This window comes from Harpia harpyja, chromosome 12 (assembly GCF_026419915.1).
Source record: "Harpia harpyja isolate bHarHar1 chromosome 12, bHarHar1 primary haplotype, whole genome shotgun sequence".
Classification (NCBI taxonomy): domain Eukaryota; kingdom Metazoa; phylum Chordata; class Aves; order Accipitriformes; family Accipitridae; genus Harpia; species Harpia harpyja.
Window position 1 is genome coordinate 25,106,918 of NC_068951.1, and position 20,697 is coordinate 25,127,614.

Below are 20,697 nucleotides of genomic sequence, written 5' to 3' on the forward strand. Positions count from 1 at the left end.
TGAACATAAAAATCCACAAATAAAATAGCAGTGAAATTGAAATTATTACTTCATTGGTGAGAATATATTAAAAATGTACTTGAATATACAAAACACAGTGAATTTCAAACTGAAAAAAGGAGCACAGATTTTTATACAAGCGTGCAACATTACAGAAAATCCAGAAGGGATTTTTTTCCACCAGGTCTCTGCTTTCACTTTTGAAAGCTCAAGACTTCAAGAGTAGAAAACGAGCTGAAAATCTTCCTTAAAGTTATCAGTACAAACATCTACTGTTCATGCATTCTCCGTACCATATTCAATCATCAGTGCTGCCTGTACATAAAGAGATAGCAATGTGCAGTATTTTGGTTCCATAAATACTTGTAATCAAAATAAACACGTGGGACACTATCTTTACTCACATGACTAGAACTAACAAGCACTCCTCATTTTTTACAAGCTGTTTGTAGTTCTCTCTCACATTTATTCTGCACCTGCTTGCTGAATTTCTGCTAATGATTTTTGATCCAAGCTGTGCTGAGAAGCCATTCCTGAAAAATTCTGATATTCACAATTCTTCCTATTTTGACTTGGTGTACAGCCTTTAGTCTCTGGCTGGATGAACACACCAAGTCGGAAACAGATTTGTAGTCACATTTTCATACCCATTAGTACTTCCTCTCCCCTGCTCTCCCTTAGAGGTGAACCCCAAATGGACATAAACAGTCATTGCCAAGCTTTGCAGAAATTCAGAGCAATGTTAGCTGACTCTGTAACGCCTTCTTAATTTTACTGTATTAGTACTGTGAAGTTTTAAAGTCTTACATACAGAGAAAACCTCAGAGGCTCTTTAATAGCTCTTATTTTGTCATTTGCATCAAATACCTTTCTGGCAAGGGAATCAGCAAACACAAGCGGTGACATGGTATCCGCTTTTTTTGTGACAAACACATGAAAACCAGCTTCAACACCCTGTTTACAGCAGTCCCAAGGTAAAGGATTCCTGAGACATGTTGCGCAGAAGCTACTTTGCAGAGGTACCTTTGCTATCATGTGGCTTCATCGCGGTGTATGGGCTTCCAGCCGGCTTTGTCATGTCTTCCATTTCCATGCTAAACATCAGGCCAGTGACCCGAAACACAGGCCGGGTGGTTCTCTGCAGGCATCCTGCCAAAGCGTTTTGCAGGAAAGGAACCTGACACACAGCTATCATTTAAGGCCAATTTATCTCAAGAATCAATGGGCCTTTAAAAATTCACCAGCTCACATATCCTTTTCAGCGATGGTGGTTAACTGTTTTGTGCTCTGATTTTGTGGGCTTTTGAGGGAACCTTGCTTTTCAGCATATGATGACATGTCCATTGGTAAGAGGAAACTAACGGCCTTTACTTTACCCCTGGAGAAAAATGAGAAAGCATTATGAGCATTACAAATGTATAAAAGGTGCAAAGAAAGTAAAAAACCCAGCGAGCAAAAGGTAAATGCTTTCAGCACTTGCACACTGCATGGAGGCAGGATTTCATGCCCTGCTGGGACAGGGTTCACACGGTCTTCCCAAGGGACAAAGCATGGTGTTGCCTGCCTGTCTGTCCATCTGCTGGAAGCATCTGCCTTTCTCCATTGAGCCTCACATCTCTCTATCAGCACCCGATGCATCTGTACAAAGCTACATGCGTACAGAACCCTTAGGGTGCACGTGCACCCACATGGACCCAGGGGGTCCTTCAGTGGCTTTATGTTCATATGCATCAGTACCCAGCTACTGGAAGCGGGTGAGAACAGCTGTTTCCAAGTGGTGAGTGTGCGTGTGATAAATTACGTCGGCTGTGAAAGCAGAGGGAGAAACATGCTCCTTTACGTGTCCCAGAACTGGTTGGTTTGGCAAGTAAAGGGATTGGGTTTTGCAGAGCTTTGGTTTTTGTTCTGACTGTCCTCTGTGATGGCTATCAGCTCACTCAGACCCATCAGGTGCACAAGAAAAGAAAATCAAGAAACTGTGAAAGTATTTATTGATGGTTACGGGGGAGTGTCCCGCAGAGCAGAGAACCACCGTTATTTCCTTGCCCCTTCTCACCTGCCAATTAGACCTGTCTCACTGGAAGGTGAAACCATCAAGCCTGAACACCCCAATGGTGACATTTGTACCAAACAGGCCTTGTACCTTTTGTAATTTTAATATAATAGCCCTGAAAACAGTTCTCAGCCTCTCTTATCCTGCCTAAAGTATTCAAATATTTAGTCTTTTTTTTAATTTACCAAAAAAAGTGGGAATCATGTGGTATAAATAATGCTTTAGCATTGTTGTGGTTTAACCCCAGCTGGTAACTAAGCACAACACAGCCGCTCACTGACTCCCCCTTGCCCCAGTGGGAGAGAATCGGGGAAAAAAAAAAGGTAAAACTCGTGGGCTGAGATAAGAACAGTTTAGTAGAACAGAAAGGAAGAAACTAATAATGATAATAGTAACAATAATAAGGTGACAATAATAATAATAATAAAAGGATTGGAATATACAAAACAAGGGATGCTCAACGCAATTGCTCACCACCCACCAACTGACGCCCAGTTAGCTCCCGAGCAGCGATCCCCCCAGGCCAACTCCCCCCCCCGCCCCCCAGTTTATATACTGGGCGTGACATCACATGGTATGGAATATCCCTTTGGCCAGTTTGGGTCAGCTGCCCTGGCTGTGTCCCCTCCCAACTTCTTGTGCCCCTCCAGCTTTCTTGCTGGCTGGGCATCAGAAGCTGAAAAACCCTTGACTTAGTCTAAACACTACTTAGCAACAACTGAAAACATCAGTGTGTTATCAACATTCTTCTCATACTGAACCCAAAACATAGCACTATACCAGCTACTAGGAAGAAAATTAACCCTATCCCGGCCAAAACCAGGACAAGCATATATGAATGAAAATGTTGTAGACATGCAAATTAGTGATGATTTGTTAGTAGTGCTGCTATTTTATTACTTGGATGCAACTGCACTCTAGATAAATCCAAGGTGATACTTCTACAGAATTAATTTGAAAGCAAAAGTATTCAGCATCACATATAGGATTATAGCTTTGGAGCCAAATGTGAGAAAACTACAATAAACGATGAATAGGAAAACCTGACACGGACCAGCATGCTGGGAAGCAAAGATGTCATCACTGTAAAAAAATTAAGCTTAATTAGCTCGCTGAACTCATTGCCACAAATATTTCCTACTAGCTAAAAGCTTACTAAGATTGCTGTCTGTGTTAGGCCTTTGTGTATATAATGGAAGCATCCACCATTACGACCAGAAAATATATTAAACTTTTTTTGGTATATGAAACACAAAGCTTTATGCTTCAGGATATCACCCAGTCTGCTGAGGAGGTTAGGTAAAAAGCTCTTTCCATAGCCATTTCTTCTCCTAAAGCAGCCAACACTGAGTGGACATGAGTCACAGTGCCACACTCACCACTGTTCAGAGCTGACAAGGCAGCTCTAAAGATAGCAATAAAATAATCACTGCCATTGCTTTGGCCGCTGGGAAACCGGTGCTTTTAAACTTGTAGGTCCCAAGGCATTAGTTGTAATAGATCTACGTTGCTATTTTGATTGCTCTGAAAGCTCTCTTTCCCCTTAGGAGAAAGCAGCAGCATTTGTCGTTGCTGTTCCTGCTCCCGCATGCTGACCCTGTGTTTCCTAACACACACGCTTTCCATGTGAGCTGGCTTCAGGGCAAACCTCTCGGAAGCGTTTATGTGCACGGAGAGTCTTAAATTTCCCTGAAGGCAGTGGAGCATATGCTGAAATCCAGAGTTCCAGGGTCAGGCTGCTTTTGAAAACGATACGAGTTCCCTGCCAGGGACTAAATTTAGGTGTTTAAATGCTGTAAAACAACTGACCCTCAAATGTCCTTACAAGAAAACCTAGGTGCCTATGAAAACTTGACCTCGTCGTCCCCTCCAGCCCCTCAGCAAGGAGCTGGGCTCCTAACTGGTTTGCACGGGGAGCGTGAGGGGCTGTGCGCTGGTCTGCTCTGAGGATGCATTGCTGTGCAAAAGTGGCGCAGAGCAAAAGCTGACACGATGTGCCATGCGGACGGGTACGTCAGCGCAGGTAACACAACCTACTACGGCCGTGCAGCCCCTGAGCAGAGGCCACTGGAGTCCTGCCCTAGGACACGCGTGGGCGGGCAGACCCATGGGCTTCTCCCCGTTCAAATGCACATGCTTTGAGGCCATTTGGACTCTTTTCCTTTTGAGCATGGCACGATCAGCACTAAAACCAGCAATCAACATGGATTCCCAGGGTGTATACATCAGTACCAGGAGATGACAAGGGCTATCGCATATCACAGTCTCATTATTGGTGCTTCTACCTTTGATTGTTGCCCTGCGCTGGAAGGTTGCTCATCAATGAGCAGAGACACGTGGGGCTTGTCCAGCAGCCATTTCACTTAATTTAGAAGCTGTCCTGAGAGTATTTTTCTCAAGGCTGAAAGCATTAACATGTAATGCTTCAATTATAGGGGAAATGTGATACGGTGCATCTAAATCCACGAGCCATATTAATCACACTTTCAAAAGCATAGTTCAGAGTTCCTTGATATCTCCATGCTTTTCTTTCAAAGTTTAAAAAGCCCTTTCAAGCTTAGCTTGTCAGAATAACACATCAACCTGCAAAACTCTGCCTGGCTTTAACAGAGGGAAGATTTCAACCCCTTTCCCTCTCCCCTCAGCCTCACCTTTGTAGTAAATTTAAACTGCTAACTCTGGCAATATTCACGTGTTGCAAGGAGGAGCAGGACCACCTACCCAAAAGAGGTCTCCCGTCTGCTCAATGCCACGTACATTTGAACAAAGATTTTGCTGATAATGAACTAAAACCCAAAGCAATGTCCATATACGTTACTAGGTGAAACCTGCAACCAGCCCAGGCAGGCAATGCTGTGAAGGCAAACTGAACCTACCTGCACTTACAGACATGCTCCTGAAACAGCTTCATTTTGCTGGAATGGCTGTAGGAGAGACGGTTGCCTGGCGCTTTTTCAAGCCCTTTCCCCTCCCCGCTGGTGAGCTGTGCTGCGCCAGGAGGGGCTGGTGGCCAGGCACTGCCCGGTGTGTCCCGGGGCCCATTGCTCGGAGGCCTCTTGCTGGCCCGGTGAGACCTCGTGCTGGAAGGGGCGGGCGCCGGTGAAGCGGTGGAGTAGCGCCGCACAGTCATGGTGGTATCTGAGTAGCAGAGACAAAAGCAGAGCTAGGAACAACAATAATAATGACAATTCAGATATCCTCTAGATATCCCCTAGAAGGCAGCTGGAGAGGAAAAGCCAAGGTTGGAAAGCACTTTGCACATCTTTCACGCTCCACCGGAAGACCAGTCAGCTGTTCCCAAGCTGACGACATCCATAGCCACCAGCAGCCCCAGTGTAAGAGGCCCTCGGGTTAGTAACCTGACCACTGGGCTCAGTGGGCTTGGCAGTAAGCATTATTCGATTGCAGTGCTCATCTAGGTTCACTGTAAATCCACTAGTACTGTTCAGCCTCTCATCTCGTTCATTTTCATAGACTTGTCTCTGTCAAAACTTGTGGGGGCATTTCTCCACAGCCCGGACCTCTCCAGGAGGCTGGTTCAGAGCCAAGGCTAGGTCAGCCACCAGACCTGTGGAGCACGTGGACTGTAACGGCAGCTGCAACTCGTAACACACACCATACTAAGGCCAAGAAGTTGTGTGAGTGAAGCAGTTTTCCAGAGGGCTGGACATGACAGACACCAGACAAGGAAGCGGCAGGCCTCAAGCATGTACGATACCTAACAGCCTGACCCTACCAATAACCACATTTAATTCTAGGTAACTACGTCTCACCAAACAATATTTTGCTCTAATTCCTGCTTCATTAAATCCTCCAGAAGTCCCAAACAGAATTCTATAACTGAGGAATATTTCTATTTTTCCCCCCTCTGATAAAATTGTGAAGAGAGTGTATTCCTATACATTGGCCCTTCTCTCCCTCAGCCAAAACTAACTGCATTATCTGCAAAAAGAAACTGCACATCTGGCACAATGTATGCAACCCATCGCTATTTGTTACTATTTGTAGAGTTTTTCTCATCTTTTACTAAGGCAAGAGAGGTTACGGCACAATTACAACTGTTGGTCCTTTTCTGTCTGGAACAGACAGGGGACAGGCATGGGCAAGATAGTCCATGTCCACGAAAACTCAAAGCAGTAGGTCAAATTCTGCTTAAACAAACTGAGCTCTTTGAGTTGAACTCTTTGCTTGAGCAGCAGCAAAATACTCCACTAAGCTCAGCTTGGGGGATGCAGGTAACCCCCTAAAAAGATCAGAGTGAGACACCCAGTTAAGGTGGTTTTGCGTGTGGGCATTGAAGGAGGCCACAGCACTTCCATTAAGTTAACCAGAGAGACAGTGAGTGGCTGTCATCTCCCATTCCCTGCAGACACGTAACAGCTGGGCTGGGAGATCCTGCACGGGCAGCACACACGGGTGCCACGGACAGCCCTGGCTCTTCAGTACCTGTCTGCTCCTTTGGTGCCGGAGCAGGACCGGCCACGATGCTTCCATGCAGCGATGCTGGAGAGCCAGCTGGTCCTTCCCCATCATCGTGAAGGCTCCTCGCGTCACCGTTCCCACCTCCTCTTACTGCCTCTCTCTCCGGTAGCACAGCTCTCTGCCCGCAGACCTGCAGCTCTCCCCTCAGGGCCCTGTTCTCCCTCTCCAGCTTGTTGATTTGGGAACGCATCTTGCGGATGACCTGGAGGAGGTGCGCATTTCCCTCCATGGTCCCACACTGCGCAGCAAGGCTCCCCGCTCCCCCACCAAAGCGCCTGCCCTGTGGAGAAGCTCCTAAGCCGGTGGCGGGCGGTCCTTGCCCTTAAAAGCCTCCAGACAATAGGAGTCCCTCCCCGCACGCAGGGCTGGAGCCAGCTCCCACCACCAGGAAGGCTGGACTGAGACATCAAGTTACTAAGAGAGGGCCCATGATTTATTCATTCAGGGTCTCGTTTTTCAGAGCAGAGCTGGCCTCTTACACACTGCACAAATCACTGTCAGCACAGTATCGCTGTGTCATTGGAAAACCCTCCTGCCCCCTTGCTTGCCTTGGGCTTTGGTTTTCTCCAAAAGCACGGAGGAGGACAGAGCCCATTTCCTTTGGTTTACCTGAAAAGGCCAGCGATCGCCTCCGTGATACAGAGGGAGGGGTCACTCTTTGCTGGGCAGCAATTCATCTCTCCCTTAACACTGGGTGAATTACTCATTTTTGCTCTGTGCATCTGGAAAGAATTAGCGATTTCTCAAAGGAAAATTAAATTTCCAAACGAAAGCTGATATGGTGCAAGACCCCCGCTATTAATGAAGAACACCAACAGCAACGCTGGACAAGCAGGTAAACTAAAGCTTTCCTGAAAGGGTGCAGCACAGCCCACTGCCCCTTCCCGGGCGCCCGGGGAGGCTTGCTGGAGTGGAGTGCCTCCACCAGCATCCCAGGAGCGTAAGGAGAGGCAGCCTGGGCATGAATCTTGTATTAGGAAGGGAAACACAATCCTCTGTGCTGGTCTCATCACCTAGTCCCTAAAGTGATCTCTCTGCTGGCAGTAAAATGCAAAAACCTGTGGAACATCCTTCCCACCCCCGCCAACTTACTTCAAAATACAAAACTGAGAATGCCAGAAAGCCAGCAGGAAAATAATTTAACAGACCTTTTGCTTTGAGACCATTCCCTTTCTGGTAGCTCAACAGTGACTCAGGAATATCTGAGAAAAAAAGACCTTTCAGCTGTGTGCACTTCACTGCTTTGCTGCTGGAGGAAGAAAGGAAAGCTGGTGCAAGATGCTCGAAACAAGATGTGACTCAATGTTATTTTTTCCAGAGGATGACAGGGAAGGACTACTGTGAGGAAGCCATCGGGTCTGCGAGGAAGCACTGCTGCCCAGCAGCTACCAGGAAGTTGGGCAGAAACTGCTGGAATTGAGAGAAGAGGAGGGATGCAGGCAAGGGGTTTTGCCCTCGGGCATGTTCCCATGTGGGCGGTGCTGCCTTCTCGGAGCAGCATCCTCAAAAAGTACTTCATAAGGATGAAGTGGTTCCTGTAGTTCACGCTGTGCTCGCTCCCCTCTCTGACCTACAGCAACACGCCGTGCCTAGCAAGGGCAGGTGGGACTTGCTGCAAGACCTACAGGAATATGGAGCTATGCTGATTTTTCCAGTGAGACAGGCACAAGGCTGGGGACCGGGAGCCATGGGAGTCACAGGCAGTCCTGCTGTCACCTCCCGGGAACATCTCCAGAGGCCTCTGCGCAATTCGGGCTGCGTGCAGAGAGGTGAAATGAATTTGAGTTTTTGGGCTACAAACAAAGCCCACAGCATCAATGATCTTTTGTGAAATCACAGTGCAAGGGGAAGGGGATGTCAGGCCCTGCTGTGTTTCCCCTGCCCGCTGCGGGGCTGGCGGCAGTCTGGGCTTGACACGCCGGCATTAATCTTGGCAAAGCTCCTGGTGGGTCGCGGCTGTCCTCTCTCCAGCCCATCCAGATTGCATCAACAAGAAGCACCAGCTTACGCTGAGTTTTTTCTTCCACTCCAGAGCGGTACATGTTGCTGAGGGCATAACAACATACAAATGAGAAGGAGGGGGCAAAGCTGGGCTCCGAGATGAACTTGGACCCAGGCTTAAATAGCAGCACAGGTTCCCCTGTGCTGGGGACAATGTGTGGTGAGCAAAACTACTGGAACTGAAATACAAATCCTCTCCATTTTGGAGTCAGCCAAGGACAAAAAACATAGCAGCAACCATCCAGTGTTGGTTTCAAATTTACATTTCTGTTTCTCCAGCAAGTGGATCAGGTACCGGAACAGAGACAGCACTCACGTGTAATTATAATATCACTGCTGATCCTGCAGCTGACAGGTTCGGATGGGCAGAGGATGCTTGCCAGCCCAGCAATTAGCTTACCCCGGCTGCAACTGAAGACATCTGCTCCTCTGATCCCATGCCCGCTGCTGCACTGGAACCAGACCAGAGCAGACACGGACCTTTTGTTGTACCAGCGACTTCTGAGGAAACGACTTTTGTCTTGTAATCTCATACTGCTGCTCCCGCTGCCATTCCTGCCCAGGCACTGACGGGCAGGGGGGCAGACAAGTCAGGAGTTTTGTACGATGAAAACCTGGCAAAGCTAGATTTGCCACTGGGCTGGTCAGCACATTCCCTGTAATCAGAGCGAGCTCCATGCATGCAACCTTGTATTTGTAATTCAGTGGGGTCCAAGACGTGTGCCTGCGCTGCTGGACCTGTGGGGCCACCGGCCCGGGGCAGGGCTGGGCAGCCCTGGGTGCTGCCGCTCCACCTGCCACGGGTGGGAGACACACTTGGTGCCTCTTCGCTGTGGCACACTCGTAGACTGCTGATTTTGGCTGGCCATATGTTCAGTGTACCTTCCTGTGCCTACTACAAACACCTATAGCTGTGTGGTTTTTGATGGGAAACACTTAAAGTCATTTAACAGAAAGGATGGAGTTTCTCACACCTGAGCTGCTTTGGCAAGTTGTGCTTGGTAGGACATGGACTTGGGTAAAATTGTATTCACCTTCAGTCATATTCAAACCTCTCCACCAGGAAGAATAACCAAACACAGAGATGGAGTTTCTGGCAGCTGCTGGGCTCAAGCAGCCCCACAGCAATACCCGTATGTGACTGCTGGAGCACATGCTGTGTTTCAGCGGACTGTCTGAACTGCATACCAAGTAGCATTGCAACAGAAAACCTGCAAACAAAATGCAGAAGCCTTGCAGAGCAGCTTCATCCAAAACTGGTAGGAGCTCAGCTCTTTATTCTGCCACTACTTCATATTCTACAGCTCCCTGCCTAACACGGTAACATGAGATACTTGTGCATGTACGTGGCCGCTGCAGGGGGTCTCTGGGGAAGAGGCTACACTGTGAGCAGAGAAGGCACATTGTGAAACCTGCCGTCAGCAGAAAATGGCACCTGCACAGCTACTGCTGTTGCTGAACAGTTTTTCTAGCTCTCTTGCTTGCCAAATCTGCTGTCTTGCTCCCCTGAAGGTTAGACAGAGAAAAAAACAAAAAGGACTCATTGCTACAAACCAAAATTATTTTTTTTTTTCAAATCACAATATTTTGTCCTTGAAAAGCCACCAGCAGTGCGTGGATATTTTTTACAACACGCTGCCTGGCATCGTACTCCTCCTAACCCATAGACTTCCATCCGTATGACGCTCTGCTCCCCCCCCGATGCATCCGCTAGCTGCCGCACCTTCACCCCCGCCTGCCACCAGGCACCACATCACACCAGGGCTCTGGCACCTTGGCTGAGGACCAGCAATGCCGCATCGCATCTCCAGCCTCGCTGCGACGGGCTGGAGGAGAAGCACAGCAGCCTGCCCGCCCTGATGTGTAACTCACAGGAAAATCCGGGGAAGAGAGCGGCTCACAGCTCCATCATCCCTGCACCAAGCCTGAAGCCAGATCTCCGTCAGGGTGGGAGTCTCCAGGGAAGGTTTGCTGTTAGCAGCCACGAATGTCAGCAGTGCTGGATTTATTCATCCTATAAAAAATTACTAAGCAAAAGCGTAACAGCAGCACTAGTCAGGGTCAATGTCAAATTCTTCCTATTGCCACTGTGCAAGAACATTGCTGTGCCCTGAGTCCTGGCTTGATTTCTGACTTTATGTTTTATTCTTCATTATGGTGCAAAAGAGCCTAATTCTCTTCTGAATCTATCTGTACAACTTAAGGAGGTAATAAAATAATATTTCAGTGGATTTAAAAATTAATAAAGAAATGTTTTTTAGTGTGTTGATTCTGTTTTGCTGATGCACGCTTTTGATTATTTTGCTCCTGTACAGCTGAAGGGATCGAATAGGTTTAATGTCAAAATTCGATCCCATATTGGCCTTCTTGCTTAATTCTCAGCGGCTGCCCCATTTTAATCAGGAGATAAACTTATATTTTTCCCTGTTTTCCTTTTTTATTTCTGCACTTTCACTCTTCTCAAAGTTTAGACATTTAGACCTTTAGACATCTAAATTATCCCTATGCTTTACTTGGCCAGTCCTATAGCTTGAGGCTCAGCAGAAGGTTTGAGGTTGATGCTCTACGTGAATATGTTTTCTTCCAAGCACTTGAGTAACAGCTTGAACACGGTGGGACATGCAACACAGTCTACCAGGCTTTTGCTCACCTAAGCCCGGTGTGCCAGCAGCCGTCAGAGCTGGCATCAGTGTCCCCACAGGTGCTGCTCTGCCAGGACAGGTCACATCTTGCTTTGAACGAATCTCATCTGCAAATGCTCAGCCATGCAAAGAAATTCCTTGTAGTGGAAGGATTTGACAGAGAAGATTTTGCAGCACAAATCGAAAACGTTCTAATAATCGGACAAAACAGATCAGGCCCTAAAGTTTGCTGATCACGTCTGTGTTCAATACAATTTCCTGATGCGCCCTGGCCATGCGTTCCCCCGGGAGAGCGCTGCTCTCGGCCCTGTCCTCCCGGCCTGCGTGCCCCCACCCGGGAGGTACATGTCCCCAGGGCCACCGCTCCTTCCTCGGCCAGCCTGGGCTCCTCGCCAGAGCTGAGCTTCCGTGGCGAAGGCAGGTACAGGAGCTCTTACGGATTTCTACAGCAGCGCCTCAGGCCTTCACCACAGCAATCGGCTAATTATTCACTGGCTAAATTCACCGCAGGGCTGTTCGGAGTGCCCCCGGTTTTAGCCGTGGGAATACCTTCCCCTCCTCCGAGCCAGCATCGCTCTGCAGCTGAACGGAGGAACCCGGAGGCCCATTTTGGTACGCTCCCACAACGACAAATGTTGACAAATTTCCATACGTATTCTGAAAAGTGTGAATTTTGGCTCCAAGCTATTGCACAGTCGAAATCTGCTCTTCCTAAGGCCCTTCTGGAGGACAATGGCAAAGCATGCCAGTGCTGGGGCACCCGCGTGAGCGGGGTGCCAGTGCTACCACGCCAGCAGGCAGGTGGCTGCCCTCCCTGCTTCGGGATGTCACCCGGAACCAGAGCCCACCCACGCTGTGAAGGAAACCCCTTTTTCGACCCGCGCAAAAGGGCCAAGACAGCGCCCTTGCACGCACAGCTCGGCGGGGGCACAGCAGCAGCCCCTGTAAAGCCGCCCCAGCCAAGGGCGAGATGCTCCTGCGCCTACCGGGCACGTCTGCTGCCTGGGCTGTGGCCAGCCCCACCGCCCCGCACGGGAGCCGCCTTCCCGGCCCCTGCATCTTGCCAGGCCATGAACAGCAACTGACACGCGTCACTTCTGCACGACGCTGTTTTTCTGAGCGCGCTTGGGCAGCAATTTCCCGGCAGAATGAACATTACCCAGTGGATTGGCAGGATGAGCCCGAGAAGGCGATTGCAAGTCCGCATCGGCGGTCTCCCCTTGACATTGAAGCGGGGAGAAGGAACGCAGCAGCAAACCGAGGGGGAGGGGGACACGGGCTGCCTTTGGGGCCCGGACAGGACCAGCACGTTTGGGGAGGAAGCGGGGAGCAGCGAGGGCAGACCCCGTGGAAACGTTCACCAGCATCACGTGTAGCCGGGCGCGAGAGAGCATAAAGCTGGCTGCTTTTTATGCTTGAATGAAATCTTGCCTTACACTCATGACTAATTAAATGCTCCCTTTTAACCACGTCTGAGCAGTGACTTTCGCTCACGCCGGGTGCAGCGAGGCAGCTGTGGGGAGCGAGCTGCACAACCTCCCAGAAGAAAACAAGATGGCAAAAATTAATTAACGTTTAAAGCATTCTCAGGTTTCATAATCTAATTAGATAATGATGGCACAAAGTAAGTTGATTAGTCTATTTAACGGGTAATTGTTTAACTTGCTAATGTCCATTAAGCATCCTTTTTCTTTTGCAAGGACCATTTGCCTGGCCGTGCCTTAACCCCCACACGTACGCAGGAAATCCCACACAAGCCTTGTTAAAAGAAACCCCCGTGAGCACCCCGCTCGCTTCAGTGGCTGCAGGGAGCCAAGTACCGGTGCAACACACTGAACACCTAGCTTGGCGTACACAGCCCAATAATCTTGTTAGCGTTACTTTGATTTTGAGTATCCGAGGTTTCTGAAAGGGGTCTGATTTCCAGCAGGGGATGCTCAACACTTTCAAAAAACCAGGCTTAACCTGAACAGGGGAAATAGAAACTCCGAGATACATGAGTCACATCCGAAAACCTTGGCTACGGTTTTGGACAGGGCTGGCAGCGAAGCAAGGCTATTGAAATGTTTCAAAATTTTCAGAGAGCACTTCAGGCCTCCATGTCGCATTTCCAAGCCTCTGGGTCTCTCTCCCTTTAAATGGATCCTCAAGTTAGTCGGGAATAATCAGAATTAATCTGTTTTATGCCAGCTCCCTGCAAGCACAACATATGCTACAGAGTACAAAACCATGTCTCATGCAAGAAAATCTGTATGCTCAGCTGGAGATTTTCGTAACTAGGAGCACGCAACTGGGCCCATAGTTACCTGCACAGAGCTTGCGATAGCTTTCAAATTAAAACAAGCCGTCACCCATGGGAGATAGCCTCATGCAGAAAATCCATCCTAAAATTCAAAGTAATAATTATTTCTTACTCAGTTTTCCTTTCTCAAACAAAACATACCATATAAAATCTATGTGAGGGTATTTGTATCTATGTAGCTATATATATCACACCGTATGCAGTCTGTGCAAATACATCTAAAACGTGACTCAGAACTATAGGGAACATCACGCGGCATTTGAAGGTCACCAAAGCGTATCGCAGGGCAAGTAACACCCCTTAGTGGGCAAGTAACACCCTCATTTTTGTCAGAGAACAGCTGTGAATGATTATAGCTAACTGAAACAGCATATGGGGAGCACAGCTTAAAAAGCACACAGAAAATGCATCTTCTATAAAGCTGTGGGGTAATTAATTGGAAGAAAGGGAAACGTGCATTTCTTTGCTACTGTTGAGGGGGAGATGTTCATACTGAGAACTTCAAGATACTTGCTTTAGTGAGTAATGAAAAACCGCATGAAGAACCTCAACAAGCTGGACAGAAAAGTCAGTAATTATGATTACAGTTTTGCATTACTGAGAAGTTTCAAAAAATACCTGCACATCGTCAACTTAATGAAGCGTTACAACCACACACGTACCCCATGCGGACTACGACTCCTGGCCTGAAGGACACTCTTTAACTCCCACCTCAGTGGGCCTCAGGGATGCTCCCGAGGGCACGGGACATGAGTGGCTGCCCAGGATTGATCCCAAACCTCTGTTAAGCACAACTTCCCTGTAGGGGCATCGGGACCTCCTCCTGCAGCGCCGTGAGCCAGAACTGCTCGGGTGCCAACATTTCTGAATCTTGAGGCTATACGTGTAAAAGAGACATACAGCCTACTAACTAGAGGCTCTCCCAAAGAAGCTTTTACCATTCTGCCTTAAAACCACTCATACTCTTTTGGCCTGATAATCTAGACACCGTGACAACCTTCCCCTAACGCTGCTGGTTTCACTGTACTTTTTATTTTTTTCCCCATCTCCAAACACTCAAACACGTGCCTGGGAAGTAGGAAAGTTACTTGATATTTTCCATGGCTAATATTTCACCAAGGAACTGTGCTGGACTTCTCTTGAAAAGAATAATAATGTTCTCATTTCCTCCCTGAGCTGCCCTGCAGCCAACGGCTGCCCACAGCCACTCTCTGCAGACTGCAAACAAAGTAGTGCTGGAAGTGGAAGGTCCCTCTGTGGGGGAGAGCCATAGGTGCCCAGGCTGGGGTCTGCACACTCTGCTGCCCGCTGCAAGCCCACCCTGCCACAGTGGCTACCTGGATCACCACCCCATCCATGCAGGGGCAAACTCCGTCCTGTCGCAGGCCCTGCTCCAGTAATGGCTTTGAGTGTCTGTTTTTCTTTTGATGTACATGCTGCTGCATGCACTGGGAAGAAGAGAGTTGGGTTTTGCAGCACTCCTCGCTGGGGTGAGCATCACTGTCAGGGGCTGCCGCAGCCCCGGTGGGTGCTGGCGTGCCTAGGGAGGGCATGGCCAGAGGGACCAGCCTCATTTGGAGCAAACTCCAGCACATCCCTGATTTTAAAAGGACTTATTCTGTTCAGTTTGAATTAGCAAATAATTTAAGTTGTGTTTTCCAGTAATAAGGATTATATGTTTGAAGTATAGAAGAGATTTGATCCAGCCCTGAAGGAGGCAGCGGGAGCAGAGCTGTGTGAATTGCCACTACACGGGGTTTGTAACAAGGCGGGAGCCAACAACCCCGCGGCCTTGCGATCCGAGTGATGTGGCCTTGGCAGGTGCTGAACTTGGAAACTGGATGGCTCCAGCACGTCTGATCTCTGGGAAGCACTGACCCACCGTCCTTAACTTTGGCACCTTTACACCTGTGTTCAAGCTTTGATGTCTCTCATGAGCTGTGCTCTGTCCTGCGCAGGCAGACCTGCTCTTCCTATCAGAGAGCTCACCTGGGAGAAGCCAAGCGGGTGCTTCCCTGCAGAGGAGCTGACCCATGGCAATTTTGGAGCCCGAAAGGCTCACAAGCAGGTTTTCTCTCCACTGTTGCACTGCGTATGCTCACGAGAGCAGGAGATGTGCCCCTTCTCGTCAGGACGTACGTACTTGGGGACACCACAAAAGCAAAAAAACCCCAAACAAAATAACAAAAAGAAAATAATAGCCAAGAACATCAGATTTCAGATTAGTCTGTTTTGTCTCAGTTGCCTTTTAGGTGTTGGTAGAGCTTGCTGGCTCTTGCTGTCCCTTTCTGTCTCACAGCAGCAATGTTTCATCAGCAAAGCTCCAGGATTTTATTGTAGGGTTAGCTGGGAGATCGTGGCTGCAGCCACTGCCCGCTCAGCTCTGCAGGCAGTCCTGACAGCCTCGAGCTTCAATAGCTCCCGGTGGTTTCACGCCTTCTGTTTGCTCATTAGTTTCTGCTGCAATGACGAGTGCTTTATTGCATTGTTATTGTCAGCAGCGTTTCCAGCTCCCGCGTCAAAATGGGTTTGAGGAAATAACGCACAGCAACAGACAACACAACCAGACCGCTAATCCCTACAACTGCAGACAGCGCTACGTGGCCCAGCAGCCCTTTGTGCTTCCACAGCGATGCCCTGGGCCTGACTGACAGCCAGTAACCAAGGGCCCCCCAGTTAAGTGCCCGCTGCACACCCCACGTGTGCAGAAGCCGCCCCAGGAGAGGCAGCAGCTCATCGGCCTTCTGGGACGTCCCGGGTGCGGCCACAACAGGTCCTTTGGCAACCCCTTCCTTACTGCAAGGAGGGGAGCTGGAGGAGTAACTCTGCCTGCTCTGCACCGCAGCCTCCAGAAAGCAAGACGAGGGCAGGAGGAGCAGGAAACCTGTGTGAGGCCGATGGGTCTGTGCCAAGCAGTTCCTGCTCGAGCAGCTCGTCCGAAAGCAGAAGGGATACAGCAATGGTCAAGCTGAAAGTCCTTCCTGGTCATGATCATAGTTCTATATGGGCTTGGCTATTCTTTTTCTTTTGGATCGTTTATCTCAATGCGATTCTCCTAAATGAGAAACACGTTCTAGTTTTCTTTTTTTTCTTCTTTTTTCCTTTCTTTTTCTGCAGCTTTGGATGCTTTTCTCAAAATCCCATTTCTCTGTTCCCATTCGACATTTGATTTTAACGTCCTTTAACTGCCAGGGTTCAAAATTCACTTCGTGGCTTTAATTGCTTGTGAATGCATAACTGATTATTTTTGCAATAATCGAAATATTACGAGAAAAGTATTTTGCATGCATACCAAACTTGTTAAAGTTATGCATGCATTTAAATCCATAGCAGATACTTTTAAGATATCCTTGATAAATCATCTGTCTTGAAGGTTCATCCTCCTATATTAGTTACATCTGAAATACTTAGTCAGCTACCAGTTTTAAAAATGTTCAAAACTGAAGTAAAAGATACATGCAGCCTGATGCTTCTAAGCACGTGGGGCAACATTTTTCACACTGAGATCCAAAAATCCACGTTCAAAGCTACACATGAATGTAATTTCACTTTTTCCCAGATCCAGGCCTGTGGCTGGGCAGCACAGGGGTGGCGTGTCTGGAGTACAAATGATACAGACCGTCCTTCTGTTTTTCATTTGGATATTATTAAGAAAAAAAAAACCCCAAACCTATCTCTGTTCAGATCAACATTACGTTGCCAACGTAACATCTCTTCAGCAGTGAATGTTAAGATATAATTACTCTGTAAGGAATGATTCCTATTAAACCTTTAATACATCTCCCTCTAATTGAAATTTAAGCCTTTGGTTGTGGTTGGGTGTCACTAAAGATGTGATTAAACATAAAATATGTATAAGGCTTAACTCCTTTTGAGGTGTCGGGATAGCTCCCACTAAGTAATAAACATAAATAATTTCTTTTGCACTCTAAAAAGTTTTTAAAGTAGCTCGATTTGAGGCTGGTGCAGGAAGAGCTCCTTCCTCAGATGAAAGGGAATCTTTCACCAGCTTCGCCTACAGCAGCAGGGGCATGAAAGCCTTCTCCAGCTCAGCTTCACCCTCCGCCTTCCTGCCCCTTGTATCCCGCTCCCTTGCAGGGCTTCGCGCTGCCCCAAATGTCCCCCTCTGCCACCTGCCTCTCCTCCAGCTCCGGCTGCCTCGCAGTGTTCCTCTTCTGTGTCGCAGCTTCTCAGCCTGTGCTTAGAAGTCTTCTTACGCAGAACTATTGGCCGTGAAGCTGTAATGGAGAAAAATGTAGACTTTCCTCTTACGCAAGTAATCTGAACATAAGAGTTGAACATGACGAGCGTCAGCAAGGATATCAACAATAGTCCTAAATCAAACACTTGCGCATGTGTTATTATTTGCCTGTTAATAATCTCGCTCATAGCCTAAAAATCAGTCCTGTCCAAGTTTCACCTGTAAAGGTAAATGCCTATGTAATTCCACACTTATCAAGAACTTAGACAAAGACTTGAAGAAGTATGGGCAGCTGTTTTCCCCGTCCATCTTTCTTTTTTTTCTTCAAGCAGCACAATGAACAAAATTTTGACTGCAGCATTTCTCACCACCACCTTTGTCCGGTCCCCTGGGACACCTGTGCTCAGGCCACCGAGGCCCTGCCCATCCTGCAGTAAAAATAAAACCTATGAATATCAGCAGTGGGAAAGTGCATCTGCTCTTGTACTTGTCTCCTTCCTTGAACTGCTCTTCTCTGTGTGTTTTACCTGCCTTGAGCTGATTATTTGTGCATAAAAGAAAACAAGTGATGGAAGTTTTCTGTGTGGTTATTTTAAAATTGTCCCAATATTTGAAATAAAGCGAGTCCAGAGAATCACTTTCAAAAGTGATTGAAAAATAAACCCAGCCGTAAGAATACACTGTGAAATAACTCACTGGAGAAAACCTCAGCTCCGAGAACAGCCAACCATATTCTTGTGGTTGCCTTAGACAAAAGGAGTCTCAGAGCGGAGCTTTTGGCAGAAAAAAATTGGTGTAGACCTCACATAATCCTAAGAGTTTGAAAAGCAGCAATTGTATGAAAAGAGCCCTTTCTTACAGCGCCTGCTCTGTGGCATGCAATGCCCATCGGGCATCAGCGTTTATAACACTGTTCAGTTCTGTGAAGGTTTCATTGCCCATGGATGGCGGTGGGTGCGGGATTCAGTGCCAACGCATCTAACTTCTGCAGTTTTGATGGCTGAATTTTATGGCGGTGAAGGCCCAAACGCCATCTTTGTAATAAACCTACAGCCTCACGTGCCTTCTGCATTTCTCTCATTCTCTCCTCTCAAACTCTGGGACAATCCATGGTTTAATGCTTTGTTTTCTTTCCCCGTTGTGGCCTTGGTTCAAAGCTAATGTTTGCTAATTGCTTTCATGCGAGTATGTTGAAAGTGCTTCAACACAGCAGGAGACGAAAAGCCATCTGGAATAAGGACCCAGCTACACTCAAACCTGAGCATCTCTCACACCAGCCATAAGGTAACAACCAGAATATGGGCTGGATTTTCAAATCCCAGAGGTGGCTGCAGAGCTGGTGACTTAAAACAAACCAAACCCCACAACACTTAGACTTACACATGAAACTCATTTTTGTGTGCAAGCTATTGGGAAAACAATTCAGGGATCTCCTTACCTCTGCTTTACAGACCACAGCTTGGCTTCAGACCAGCCTGGTGTCAGCTTGCAACATTCCGTCGGTGCAAACCATGCTTTTGCAATCTAGTTATTCCCAAAGACGCCCAACAGATTTAGTTGCTCAATTCTTGTGAACATTAATTAGGAACAGTCTGTCTCCAGATCACCTTGATGGCTTCTGAAGTACCCATCCATAAACACAAATCATAGTAAATGCAAAATGAGACCAGTGAGACCAACAAACCAAGGGACAAGGCAGCTCGATGCTCAGACTTACCTCCTCTGTACTGCAGCTTCCTGCTGCCGCCACTGATGACTGGTTCCTCCCATACATACAAACAAGCAGGTAACTTCATCTACCACTACATATACAGTATAAAGCAGGTTAAATTTTGGGCCAGAAATCATTCCTTTCAGCAGAATATTGGTTTTGAACAGAGCAGGGTCCGAAGAGCAGAGCTGGGCTTTTCAAGGTGAGGATGAGGAGGGCGCCTGGCTCTCCATCCAGCCACGCGGTTGATGCTGGCGTGCAGCACACAGGCGAGAGCTTGGGCTATTATCAAGTCACAGGGGCGGGCTTACACTGCTGCTGCACTAATGCTGGAGCTGGGCCCTTCCCAACCACTTCCCTCCTTCCCCTACCACGAAAGAACACTGTGTGGGTTTCAACCCTTCGCAAAGATTTCTTCTGAAAAATCCTAGATCTGCTGATCGTGAGACACAGCAGCAAGTGCTGGCAGCATGCGCAGCACCGGCAAGCAGGCAGAGACTGGATGACGGCACTTTCACCTCGCACATATAAGATGGGGTGAATTTAGAGGCCACCCTTGGCTCTTGCCTGCAGGGCCAGGATACAACTTGAGTTGAGATTCACCAGTTGTGAACTGGGGGTGTCACAGGAGGAGATACGGGGAAAGGAGACAGTAGGGTAGAATGAGGCAACATGCTGGAAAAACCCTCCTGGTATCCCCATGTAGCAAGACATAGCGCTGGTCTCTGACCCGATCGAACACTCGTGAACCTGTGGAGGCCTCAGGGGAATCACCAGGGTTTCTCCAGGGAAAATGAGCCACAGCTTAACAGAACTGTGGGGTCTGCATGAGTAGGAGAGGGATCCTAACATACATGCACCACAAGCAGGAACCCCTGAAAGCAGGGATTTTTCTATGGGCAAAGGAATGAACATGAAGGACTGTGGGAGTGCTGAGGTTAAAGGGAACTCATAAGAGCTGGCAGAACCGCTCCACCTCATCTCAACATGATGCAGAGACACCGAAACAAACGTCTCACTAGAGGCATGCGGTTTCCCAACAGGCCCTGGCCAAAATCTAGGACTACGAACTTCAAAGGAAGAGCAGAGCTTCCTTGGCCTCAAGCAGAACGACTACACCGAGCCCCTGTTTCCCACGGTGGCCTCAGTCTGGGGTCATGGAGATAATCTGAAGCCACATTCTGCAGATGGTCATAAACGTCCCTATCAGCAACCGCAACGCGACAGACAGCTGGGATGCAGGAGGCATCCTGATCTCCACTGCTCTGGAAAGTGCTGACATGGGAATGAACCAATGCACAGACC

The 20,697-nt window shown here is 48.1% G+C and overlaps 1 protein-coding gene across 1 annotated transcript; it reads right to left on the bottom strand.

The window, feature by feature from the left end:
- Positions 1 to 240: 240 nt before the first annotated feature.
- Positions 241 to 6,805, bottom strand: CCDC195 (coiled-coil domain containing 195). The gene is made up of 3 exons (XM_052804330.1): positions 6,500 to 6,805; positions 4,930 to 5,191; positions 241 to 1,378 (listed from the first exon to the last, which is right to left on the bottom strand). The coding sequence occupies exons 1-3, from the start codon at positions 6,762 to 6,764 to the stop codon at positions 1,246 to 1,248; spliced, it is 660 nt and encodes a 219-aa protein (XP_052660290.1). The 5' UTR covers positions 6,765 to 6,805; the 3' UTR covers positions 241 to 1,245.
- Between the last annotated feature and the right edge of the window lie 13,892 nt (positions 6,806 to 20,697).